A 12,447-nucleotide genomic window follows, 5' to 3' on the forward strand; every position below is an offset into this window, starting at 1 on the left:
CCCGTCAGAGGGAAACCTGACAGTGTACACTTGGCAGGGAGGGAGGTGCTCTCCCCCCACGCACGCCGACGTGGGGACATGTGCTGTCCACCTGTGACAAACGCGTCCCCTCTGAACTTGGACACAGTGACCCCGCTCAGGAAAGACACAACGGCGCATCCTCGCTCACGGGGATGCCCCCAGCACACTCCCACGTTGAGACGGAGCCCTGCACACGCTCGCACACGCGCTCACACGCATGTGCCCAGACACACGTGAGGCCCTGGGTCTTGGAGTCTGGGAAGTGTCCTTCCCCTTCCAGGATTTTTGTCAACCGCAGCCTGGAGCTGGGGAAGATTTGCTGCCTTGGCTTCGACATGGACTGCACTCTGGCTGGGAGGGGGAGGGGAGTGAGGGGAATTTGGGGCTGGGAGCAGGGGGTGGGCACCAACCGGCCTGGGTCTGCTTGGCCCACAGCCTACAAGTCCCCGGCCTATGAGACGCTGGCCTTCGAGTTGCTGCTGGAGCACCTGGTGTGCGTCGGGTACCCACACGAGATCCTGCACTGCACCTACGACCCTGCCTTCCCCACCAGGTGCGGGAGCCCGCGGGGCGGGAGGCCGGGCCCACTCACTGGCCCTGGTGCCTCATCCACAACCTCTGTGCCCTCTCCCGGGGGGCTACTGTTTGACGCGCCCTGTGGAAACCTGCTGAAGGTGGACGCCCGCGGGAATGGGCTGCTGGGCACCCACGGCTTCTCCTTCCTCCCGGAGTAAGGAACGGGGTGGGGGGCGAGGATGCTGGAGGAAAGACAGTGGCGGGGGGTGACTCAGGCACACCGCAGGGGCTCGGCAATGCCAGCCGGATAAGGAGGGAGAGAAGGATGGGTAGAGGCGGGAAAGAGTGGGAGGCACTGGGGAGGGGCATCGCGGCACCCAGCCCTCCCCTTCCCTAGGGCCGAGATCTGGAGTTTCTACCCCAGTAAGTTCACTCAGAGGGATGAGCTGCAGCGGTCCCACACCCGCATCACGCTCTTCAACCTGCCTGGTGAGGGCTGATGGGGGTGGGGGGAGGTGATCCTTTGGTCCTGGCTCTGGCCTGGTGGGCTGCTGCCTGGATCCTCGGGCCAGCGACCGACCAGCCTCCCTCTGCCCTAGAAACCTGTCTCTACGTCTGCCTGGTGGGCTTCTTCTCTGGCTGCTCCCGCTACATCCAGTGAGCTCCGTACCCCTCCCCACTGCAGCCCTGGGTGACCAGCAGGACACCGCGCGGCTTAGGGGCCAAGCCCGGAAATGGGGGCCCCGCCAGAGCGCAGAGGCTCCTCCTGAGGGGTTTGAGGGGCTCCAGGAGCTCAGCGGGAAGGCCTTGGATGTAGGGGCCCCCAACCTTGTAACTGATGCCCCCACGGGGTCACCCTCAGTGTAGGGTGACACCCGTGCCAGGAGGTTTGGGACATGAGCCCAGTGTCGGGCCCACTGTGGATGGAGGGGTCCCCCTGGTAGGGCTCCAGGGTTGGTGGTCACATCAGGGTCCCTTATCAGCCTCGCTCTTGGCCTGACCCAGCTGTGACACCGGTTATCAGCATGGAAACCTCTTCATGTCTTCCAGGATGTGACGGATGCCATGGATAACATCCACCATTCGGTGAGTGGCCCAGGCCCCCAGACCCCATAAGGTTTCACTCTTCTTCCCGTGGAGGCTGGTGGTCTGGGATCCCTCATCTTGGATGCAGGCACGTGTAGGCACGTGTGCGCGCGTGCACGCACGCACACACATTCACAGCCCTGCTCCCTCCCGCGGGGCTGTCTCAAGGAGAGGACCGCAGAAGACTTGGAGAAATACGTGGAGAAGGATGCGAGTGGCTATAGACCAGGGTCATGACCAAGCCTGTCCCTTTGTCCCCCTCCTCCCCAGGGCACTGGGGCTGCTCCCCCTTCTCTGGCCTCCCCTCGAGATCTGGACAGAGCTGTGCACCCTGGCCTTGCGCCCCGCCCTCCTGCCTGGCCTGGGGCCCCCTGCCCATGGGGCTGAGACCTGGGAAGGGGCTCCTGGGGCAGCTTGGGGAGACCCCAGCCCTGGAGGCTGCTCTTCTCTCTGACCCAGGCGGGAATCCCCATCCTGCGGGGCAAGAGGAAGGAGGTAGGGAAGGTGTTCCTGGCTACCGGCAGCTACAACTACACCGACGTGCGTGTGCCTGTGACGGGGGAGGCCCTCAGCCTCCGGGCCAGAGAAATGCTTCCTTCTTGGCCCTGGGGAAACTGAGGCACTGCAGGAAACAGCAGCCAAGACCCTGCTCCGCCCACTGCCTGGTTGGCATCTTGGGTTCCATTTCTTGGCCTTTTTAGATCTCGGTGGAAGAAGCAATTTTCTCACCATCTCGCTCCAGCGTGGCCTGTGGGGTGAGGGCAATGGCAGGTAGTGGCCCCTGGCCCATCTCAGCTGGGTGCCCTGACCCCTGCCCTGTCCCCGCCAGGCCATCCGGAGCTACCTGTTTGGGGCTGGTGAGGTGAGGGCCACGCGCCTGGCTGGGGGAGGCTGCGTCAAGGGCAGGCAGGGCCGGGCTGGGCCACCTTGCTGGGGCCCTTCCCATGGCCAGCCCCCCACTGGAAGAAGAAGCAAGTGTGTGTGGGGGTCGTTTCACGTGGGTGGGCCTGTGGGAACTTCCCCGGTGGGTGGGAGACCAGTGACCTCAGCCAGTCCACAGGAGGAGCCTGGAGGGGTGGGGAAGGCCACTCACGGCCTTGGAGAAGGCAGTGAAGAGGCCATCAGGTATTTGGGGAGGGGCTGGATGGGGTGGAAGTGGGTGGGGAAGGGGGTGAGAAGAGGCTGTAGCAGGCCTGGGGGAGGGGGGGTGACACACCCCGCGGGGACCCGGCAGGCAAGCCGGTGAGCGGGTCTGCAGTTCGGGGACTGTGCTCTTGTCCCGTGCCCCTGCGTCTCTGACTCTGTGCTGTGAGGGGCTCTGGAGGCCGACGCGGTGCACGCGACATCCAGCGCTGGCCTCCGCTGCTATAGCTTGTGAGCCTCCCATGCCAGCATGGCTGCGTGGCCAGACTGCCGGGGTCCTGCCCCCGGGACGTCTCAGTCCTGCTGAGGGCCAGGGCCAGGGCACGTGGGCGGGCATCAGATGCGAGGGCTGGCGAGCTTTCACCAGTCCAGAGCGTGGCGGAGCCCGGGCGGGCATTCGGCCGGGTATGGCGGGGCAGGGGCTGGCGGGGACCTGGCTGAGGACCTGTGAGCCGCGGCGGGTCAGATTCCCAGGCTGAGCGCTTGTGTCTGCACCTGCCCACCCCCTGCAGGCTCTGGAGGTCCTACTTCGACCTGATCGTGGTGGACACGCAGAAGCCCTGCTTCTTTGCGGAGGGAACGGTGCTGAGACAGCTCAGGACAGTAATGCAGGGGCCGAGGCCCGTCCACCATGACCCGTGGCCCCACGCTGTGGGGAGGGAACCCGCCTCTCAGGCTTGACCTGCCCTTGGCAGCTGCTGCTCTGCTGTCTGTCCCTGGAAGCAAGGAAGCAGGGGACCCCTTCAGGGCCCTCTGCCACCTCCTTCTTCCCACACCCCACGGTTACCCCTGCCAATCCCAGCCCCCTGCCCTCTCTGGCCAGGGCACCCCTTCTGCCCCCTCTAGGACATGGGTAAGCTCCGCGTGGGCACCAGCACGGGGCCCCATCAACACTGTGCCGTCTACTCTGGAGGTACCGGCTCCCCGCCCCGTTGCTCCACAGGCGCCACCTCTCAGCTAGGAGCCCATGTCCCCAGGCTGCCCACCAGGACAGGAAGGGCTGTGAGTGGGCCTGTCCTCCCATGGTCGGGCAGGGTCGTCAGACGCAGTGTGCAAGCTGCTCGGGGTGCGGGGGAAGGACATCCTGTACGTCAGTGGTGGTTCCTGAGCTGTCCCGGGAGCTGGACATCCGGGCCTGAGAGCAGGGTGAGACGTGGGGGGCCAGCAGGGGGCACCATGGTCACATCTTCCCCTCTCTCCTGCGGCGGGGGGGGGGGGGGGGGGGGGGGGGGGCGTTGGTAGTGACCGTGATAATACCGTCCTCTCTGTGGTTTGTGAGAGCAGATCTATTTTATACACGAGGAAACAGAGACCCAGAGAGGTTAAGCGGCTTGCCCAAAGTCACACAGCCAGAAGGGCTAAAGTTGAGACTCAAATCCTGTCTCCTGATTCCAGAGTCCTGTGGTGTTTCTGTAGTCCAAGGTTTCCTTCCTCACTGAACCCACCCTCCTTACCCACCCTGAGGAATCTTAGTGAGTGGAAGGTCCACTCTCCCAGCCAGGAATGACTTGTATCCTTGGGGTCAGGAGTTGCTATGAACCCAAACAATCCAGGCTTGTCCTAAGGGCTAGGTTTGAATCATTGCCTTGTGACCTTGGGCGGGTCACCTGACTCCGTGTCAGCTTCCTCAACCGTCCCTGCTCTGCCTTGGGCAGAGTCTCCCTCAATGTAAGGAAAGGGTGAAGGATGTTATACACACAGTAAGGGGAGCCTAGACCCCAGTGGCCTTTCCACCCTCACCTCAACTAGCTGAGCTAGGCCTGGGACAAAGGTGGGCAGGGTTGTCAAGCCCCCTGTCCCTTGTCCACTTTTCAGAGGGAATGGAGGAGCTGAAGGGGCTGGACATGCAACTGGCGGACCTGTACCAGTGAGAGCCCTGACCTGTGACCCCTGCCCGGGGAGGGGAGCAGGATGCAGGGTAATGGTCCATGTCCAGGCCTGGCAGCGGGGTCCTCGCCAGAGTGGTCGGGAAATCATGATCTGTTTCAGGGTGGGCTTCCCTAGTAAACTGGACTTTGGGACCCCTCTGACCCCCTTGGGACACTCACACTATGACCTCTAGGCCCTTCCTGCTGACCCACCAGCCTGGACTGAGGACGCTTACCATCTCACTCACGGGCACACACCCAGACCAGTACCCCCACTGGGCGCCCGTAGGGTGTCCCCAACTCGATCTGGGGAGGTTGTGCCCGGAGCCTGGGGGGCCGGTTCCTCTCTTCCTGGGTCACGTGGCCATTTTTGCACCAGGCACATGGATGGCAGCAGTTCCGGGCTGCCACTCATCAGCTCCACCAAGAGGGAGATTCGGGTAAGAGCGGGGTGCCGAGGGAGGAGGGGATGGGCCCAGCGGGGCTGAAGGTAGGGCGTGTGCCTCCGGGCTGCCTGACTGGATTCGCTCCGTCCCAGACCTCAGAGCCCAATTACGACTCCCCCAGTCGTCTGGAGCGCCACCTGGCCTTGTCAGCCAGCGCCCCCTGCTGGCCATATTACGAATGACAGCAGTATGCCCTTAAAAGGGCCTGCAGGGTGATGGGTGGGGCTTAGCCAGTTCCTCAATCTCCACCGTTAACCTTGAGAAGTGCCGGCCTCCTGGGTTGGGTCCTCATGTGACCCACTACCCGGCTAGCGTCTGGGGTCAGCCAGACAAGGGGCCTGAGAAGACGGGATCTAAGGCCGGTGGAAAGGACATGTTCCCTTGTGGTATTACTTGACCAGTCACCAAAGCTGGGAGAGTCCCACAGGCCACATCAAGGGGAGTCAGGCCACTTGGCCTTCCCAGGCCCAGCTGGGACCAATAGTGAAGGATCTTTGCTGAGCCTCTTGTAGGGTATTTGACTCTCCCACAGCCCCGCGGGGTGGACTGGGCAGGGATCGTCACCCTTATTTTACTCACGGGGAAACTGAGGCACATGTGCTGCTCAGTCACTCTGGGAGTAACATCTGGACCAGTTTTCTAGACTCTAAAAGAAGGGCCTGTGATCCGGGGGGGCCTGTTGGGGGGGCCGGAGTGGGGACTGGGCGTGTGGGCCTCCTGCAAAGCCCTCTGAGGAGGCATCAGAAGGTAAGTGATGCTGAGAATTTAGTGCAGGGTGGTCACTCTCCAGGGCCAGGCAGGAAACTAACTGTGAAGTGGGAAGTGGGGTCCGTGGCAAAGCGGCGAGCCGCCCCACTTCCCAAAGACCCCGGCTGGCCGGGCAACACGGTGGCCCCTTCCCCGTCGTAGGCTGCAGGGGTGGGGGAGGGGGTGGGGTGGGTGGGGATGAGATCTCTGCCAGCGAGTCTCCCAGGAGCTGGACCAGTGCTACAGCGCGATGGGCAGCCTGTTCCGCTGCGGCTTCCTCCAGACGCTCTTCTCCAGCCATATGATGCGCTATGCCGACCTCTACACGGCCACCTGCCTCAACTTCCTGTACTACCCGCTCAGCTCTCTGTACCGGGTGGCCCCGGAGCTGATGGGTCCCTGCAGAACCCCCCCCCCCCACCCCCGTCCGGCATCCCTGACCCTCCGTTCCAGAAGGATCCACTGGTCCCCAGCCCTGCCAAGAGCTTTTGAGGTCACCAGACCCACGCTCCCTCCTCTAGGCACAAGCGGGTCAAACCTTTGCAGATAACTGTCCACACCGTTAAAAAAAAAAAAAAAAGCTCTAGAGGGGTTGTGGTTGTATAGATACGATGCCTCTGCTGGGAAGTTTTCCTCCTGCCCTCCTGCTTTAAACTGAGACCACATTATCTCCCTAGTACATATGATACTGGTTTGAAGGAGGAAGGCTGTGGTCTCCCTACCCTCAGTACACAGTGATCGCAGAGTGGACCAAACAGCAGTCCATACAGTAAACACTCCAGCTGGTTTTCCTCTGGAAGCCCTGGAGATGCTTCTGGGGCAAAAGCAGGGAAGTAGAGGCGGCGAAGACACTACGGAGTTCATGGGGGCCGTGGGACTGACCAGTGCAGAGCTCCCCGGAGGAGACCCATCCCTCTCCCAGCAGGCGGTCATTATTTCCGTCGTAGATGGTGTGCCATCTACACTCAAGGATCTGGACTTGAAACTAGTTCTCTGGGGCTCCCTGAGCCCTGCTTTTCTTGTCACTCTCAGCTCCCTTCCTGATATTTGAGAGGAGGAAAAACTGTTTTGTTTCTGGGCTGGGTGTTTGTTTTTTAAAATCGATCCTGCTGAACGCTTAACCCAGCAAAGTAGGTTTTCTTCTCATTTTACCACTGGTGAATTTTAAGTGCAGAGAACCTAAGTAACTTGTTGTCACACTGGCAGACAGACTGCAGAGTCAGCATTTGAACCCAGGGCTGCTGAACTCAGGGGACATGCTCTGCCCCCTGCATCACACTGCCACATGCTGGGGGAACTGAGCTCTCACCATGCAGCTTCATCCCTTCTCTGGGCTTTTAGATGAGCAGGGCTGGAGATTTCCTGTTGCCAAAGCTGGGGGTCTGAGGCATAGTTATATGTTAGACATTGTTGCTAAAGTAGAGACCAGACAGGTGAAGAAAAAGCATCCGGAGCACCCAGGTGAAACAGTTAAAGAAACCTGACCTTTATCCCGCTGTGCTGCCTGGGATTTTTGAGGAAGTGAAGTCCGTCTGCCAGAACCTTCCTTCTCCAGCTGACCCTCCTGGGCTCCCTTTTCTGTGGCATCACTGGGCAGGAAGCTGGCAGCTGGGGGCAGAGGATGGAGCTGGCGGGGGTGGGGGGCGGTGTCTATGCATAACTGGGGACTCCAGGAAGGCCTCACCACTGACGGAGCTTCTCCACCTCCTGCTGCATTGGTCCCTACAGATGCCCCATGAGTCAGCAGCAGAGCCAGAATGGGCCAGTCTGGGTCCTGCCGCCCATCTCCTCTCCTGCAGCCAGAGGGTGAGTTGCTGGGAAGTGGGAGGAGCCACCTGGCTGGCCCAGGAGCTCAGTGACTTAGGGGCTACTCCGGGGCTAGAGCAGGGGTCCCAATGGAGCAGTATCAACCCGAGCAGGCATTTGGTAGATTTGCAGGAGCTCTTTTGCCTTCCGAGTGCAATCATTCCTGAGTATTTACATAGAAATACATATTATATTATACATTGCTTTTCATTTCTCCTATGTTATAGTTATGGTATTATATTGATTTTTAAGATTATAGAGACAATCATTATATTATCTATGAATTTCAATTCAGGATAGAAGAAATGAAAATATTTGTTTTACGTATTTTTTAATTGAAGTATAGTTGATTTACAATGTTGTTTTAGAAAATATTTGGATTTAAAATGTGGCATTGGGGCTTCCCTGGTGGCGCAGTGGTTCAGAGTCCGCCTGCTGATGCAGGGGTACACGGGTTCGTGCCCCGGTCCGGGAAGATCCCACATGCCGTGGAGCGGCTGGGCCCGTGAGCCATGGCCGCTGAGCCTGCGCGTCCGGAGCCTGTGCTCCGCAACGGGAGGGGCCACAACAGTGAGAGGCCCGCGTACCGGGGAAAAAAAAAGAGGCATTGGGTCCGAGGGGGCCCAGAACCACTGGCTGTCAGCCCAAACTCACAGGTTCTGCTCAGCGGGGTCAGCTGACTGTACTGGGGCCCTGCACCTCTCCACACCAGTTCTGGCTCATTTCTCTGACAGGTCCATCTCCGCCCTGGGAGAGGTTGCAGAACACAGGCTCTCCCTGGCCAGGCTTCCTCTCCAGGCAGCTTTTATGGACACAATGTGTAGGGGCTTCTGCTTTGACCCCTCTGTTCCTTTGTGCTGCCTGGCTGCCCTTTGAGTGCAGACTCCAGTTTTCCTGAGGGGCAGGCTCAGCTCCTAGCCTGGTTCTGCAGCCCCAAGCCCTGCAGGAGGGTTCCTGTTTCTACCCTGGTGTTCCTGGGCCTTGATTTTCAAAATGCCTGTCTCATCGGTTCCCTTTAGATTGGTGGCTTCGGGCTCAGTGTGCATTCTTCCCACCGTTTTTTTTTTACCAAGCACCTCCAGCATGCCCGACAAGGTAGAAACGGAATTGTAAGCCACTTTACTCTTGCCCAGGAGAAGCTCAAAATTCAAGCACATCAATACTTTAATCAGTGCTTTGCAACTCTTTTTCCCTCCCAGCCCACCAGAGGGCTGGACCCACTCCCATCTGCCCCTGCGCGTTCTCTGGGGATGTGTTGGTTTCTCTACCCCTTCATCTCCACCCCAGCCCAGACTAGGGCATTTTGACACATTTTCTACCCCTGGTTGAGAGTCACTGTGTGAACCTGGGAAGGTTCCATAACCAGCTTTCTTTGTTTCTTAGAAGGCTGAGGGCAAAGAGAGAGGCAAGGACCAGGAGGGCTGCACGGAGGCAGACTGAATCCAGGACACAGGCCGGCATCACGGTCGTCTTCCACTTGAAATATTTTTCAGATAACGGGAAAAATATGGAAGAGAGAAAAAGCAACCATATTGAAGTCTCCTAAATGTAACAGATTTGGAGCCCAAGAGCACTTCTTTTAGGTAGGAGGAAGGTGTCTTGCTCTCATCCTGGAAGGCAACCCTCCCTGGCCTCTGGGCCATTTGTGTGTAACAAGTGGAATTATTTTGCCCAGTTCCCCTGAGTGTATCATTTCACATCCAATTTTATTTCTATCCATTTCTTTTTAAAAATAGTATTTCCGGGACTTCCCTGGCGGTCCAGTGGTTAAGACTCCGCACTTCCAATGCAGGGGGTGTGGGTTTGATCCCTGGTCGGGGAGCTATGATCCCACATGCCTTGCGGCCAAAAAACCAAAACATAAAATAGTAGCAATAGTGTAACAAATTCAATAAAGACTTAAAAAAAAATGGTCCACATCAAAAATTAAATAAAAATAATATTTCTGTGCACTTTTGATTCCGTTAGTAGTAACAATAATACCTAATCGGCTATAGATGACCTCATTAACGTTCTTTCCAGGTCACTATGAAAGACAGCGAGATGCCCAGACATCTTTGAACTTGATGTATACATGCATTAAAAACTGTAAGTCCTACTCATGATTTAAAAACTTGATTCTTTTAGTCGGAGCTCCTCCGTGGTGTTAAGCCCTGGCCTTTCTTGTTCTGTCATTAGAGTTCACTTTTCACGTTAGTGTATCCTCTGGCATTAATATTGGAGGTTTAGAAGGAATATATTTACATGTTTGAAACGACAAAACAAACTCTTGAAGAAATTGGTCTGTGGCACAGTTCACTAGTTTTATTTTCTGTGGATAAACAAGGGAAACATTTGGAATATCTGAGGACAAATAAGGGACAACAGGCTGCGTGCTCAGAGAGTTCACAGTCATTTTTTAAAATCTGTTTATTTCAGAAGCTTCCAGGCCTTTCACTCTTCTTCCTGGGTTGACTTTTGGGCCTCAGAGTCCTGCAGGGGTAGGCTCTCCAGGCAAGAACCGGGTATCCCTGGCCTTTTGTCTTTAAACACTAGATTTTTATTCAAGGGGTAGACGATAGTATTTTACCGGGAAAACTGCTCAGACCCTAGGGTCCATGCTTTTCTGGAAAGGTGCTGAAATACAGTAGCATTACAAAAAGTATTTTGTAATGCTACAAAACTGAACCCTTAGAATTCCCTCCCAGGGTGGAGAGAATGCAGAAGGGCCTGGGGGTAATCGGCCTGGCAGCGGACCCCTAAGGGGTGTGAGGAAGAGAGTGAGGGAGAGGAAGAGGGGAAGGGGGGAAGGGACAGGGAGGGGAGAGAGACCTGCAAAAGGAAGAGGTGGCCAAAGGGCCCTTGCCGTGTTTTGCCTTCTGCCTGAAGCACCCCCATCTCTGCCCCCCCTCACATCTCGGGGGGCCTCCCCACCTCCCTGACTGGATCAGTTCCTTCTCTTAGCCCATCCCCCCGGGGCCCCCTTTCCCAGGATCCCCACCCTCCCCCCCCCCCCCACCCGTACGCGGGCCTCTCACTGCTGTGGCCCCTCCCCTTGCGGAGCACAGGCTCCGGACGCGCAGGCTCAGCGGCCATGGCTCAAGGGCCCAGCCGCTCCGCGGCATGTGGGATCTTCCCGGACAGGGGCACGAACCCGTTTCCCCCGCATCGGCAGGCGGACCCTCAACCACTGCGCCACCAGGTAAGCCGAGGATCATCACACTTTGACACTTGTGATTCTTTAACATGTGTCCCCACTGGACTTGAGGCTCCTTAGTGACAGGTTGTTTGGGTCATCATTATATCTCTGGCTTCCAGTGTCCTGTATGTTTTATTGAGTGAACCATGTAACCTGATTTATTATTACTCTGGGTCAGCTTGTAGAACTGCAGGGGAAAGGGTGGGGCTAAAGACCTATCATGAGATGAGAGGAAGTGGGGAAGGGCTATACAACTTTGGATTAGAACCCTCCTCAACTCTTAGGAACTCATCTGAGGCAGGGTAGGGTGGGAGATATTTCTAACTGGGGATTGTTCATTTGATGCAGTATATATTTTTAATCCTGTGTCACCTCTGTCCTCATTTATCTGCACCTTAGAGATGTACTCCATTACTCCTAAGACTGTGGTAGACACCGATAGTCATATCCCGTTTCTGGAAGAAGTTTTAGTTGGGCATGTGGCCACCCAGAAGACATTTCCCAGCCTTCTTTGAAGATGAGTGGGGACACGTGAGCAAGCTGTGGTCCCTCTCACCCTAAGCAGAAATAACGCATCCAGCTTCCACGTCGTGACCTTAAAAGGAGAGGGTGTGCCTTCCGCTCCCTCTCTTGCCCGTTCCCACTGGCTGCCATGTGAAACTGCTTGGGAGCCACGCTTGTCCACATGGATGAGGCTGCACCCTGGGGATGGTAGAGCCCTGAGACATATGCTGTGGGCCTGGCACAGCTGAGCATTGGCTGTTGCACCAGGGTTGCTGATGGGAGAGAGATGCATTTCTAGCTGTGACTAGTCACACCGGCTGAATCGGTGTCTGAATTCCTGCACCCAGTCCCGAGCAGGCAGAAATGACGAGAAGCACCATCCCTGGGGCGGTGCTCTTGTGGTAAAAATGTGATCGATCACCTCATCTGGAGGATAAATGACAGCACTTTGGCTATCACAGTGATTCTTATTTGGTAAGTTGGGAACCGTTCAAGAATGTCTTTCTCAGATTTGCTCTTTCCTTGTCACCGTCCTAGTTCTCATTTCCATACTTTAGAGACAGGAGTTAAAAGCTCTGCACTTGGAGCCAGGCAGCTCTGAGTTTGAAACTTCAGTCCTGCCTGTCATTTACTGTCTCACTTTGTTTCCATACCTATGCCATAGGGCTACTGTGAGAATGTAGTGAGACAATATGCCTGGAAGGCGGCCAGAGCAAACATGAAATAGGAGTTTCCTCTACTACTGTATATATGTGTACTAGTCAGGATTTTTCCCTAGCACCTGACAGAAACCTAAATGAAACTGGCTTAAGAATAAGGGAATCAATTGTCTCACATCACTGAAAAGTACAGGGCTTGGCCAGCTCCAGGCTTTAGCCAGGGATCAAATGATGTCACTGGATGTAAGCTTACTCCCTCCAGCTCTCAGGCTTATTCTGTGTTGGTGCCATTCTCTAGGTGGTTTTTTTCTCCATGGTTATAAGAAGGTTTACAGATTTCCATCCTCTTTGCAGCAACTCTACCAGGAAAAGTCTCTCCAACAAAAGTCTGGGAAACGAGTTTCACTGGTTTTGAGTGAGAAATAACCCCATCGACCAATCAATGCCGCTGGCCAGGATATTGGGCTCTGGTT

General features: G+C 56.7%; 1 protein-coding gene and 1 long non-coding RNA gene across 2 annotated transcripts; both read left to right on the forward strand.

Annotated features, from left to right (window-relative positions):
• The first annotated feature begins 173 nt into the window (after nt 1–173).
• NT5DC4 (5'-nucleotidase domain containing 4) lies at nt 174–6,319 on the forward strand. The gene is given in 19 exon segments (XM_029232515.1): nt 174–372; nt 454–573; nt 655–751; nt 935–1,026; nt 1,137–1,194; nt 1,543–1,577; nt 1,580–1,623; nt 1,762–1,833; nt 2,083–2,163; nt 2,453–2,529; nt 3,016–3,063; nt 3,276–3,369; nt 3,613–3,679; nt 3,801–3,858; nt 3,860–3,912; nt 4,582–4,633; nt 5,014–5,074; nt 6,042–6,203; nt 6,281–6,319. Coding segments are annotated over 19 exon segments (1,509 nt in total).
• Nucleotides 6,320–7,511: 1,192 nt separating this feature from the next.
• LOC114900948 lies at nt 7,512–9,788 on the forward strand. Its single transcript, XR_003794974.1, has 3 exons — nt 7,512–7,633; nt 9,127–9,216; nt 9,656–9,788. It is a non-coding gene; the product is annotated as an uncharacterized LOC114900948 (long non-coding RNA).
• Nucleotides 9,789–12,447: the final 2,659 nt, after the last annotated feature.

This window comes from Monodon monoceros, unplaced genomic scaffold, assembly GCF_005190385.1.
Source record: "Monodon monoceros isolate NGI ecotype Baffin Bay Population unplaced genomic scaffold, NGI_Narwhal_1 Super_Scaffold_19, whole genome shotgun sequence".
NCBI lineage: Eukaryota > Metazoa > Chordata > Mammalia > Artiodactyla > Monodontidae > Monodon > Monodon monoceros.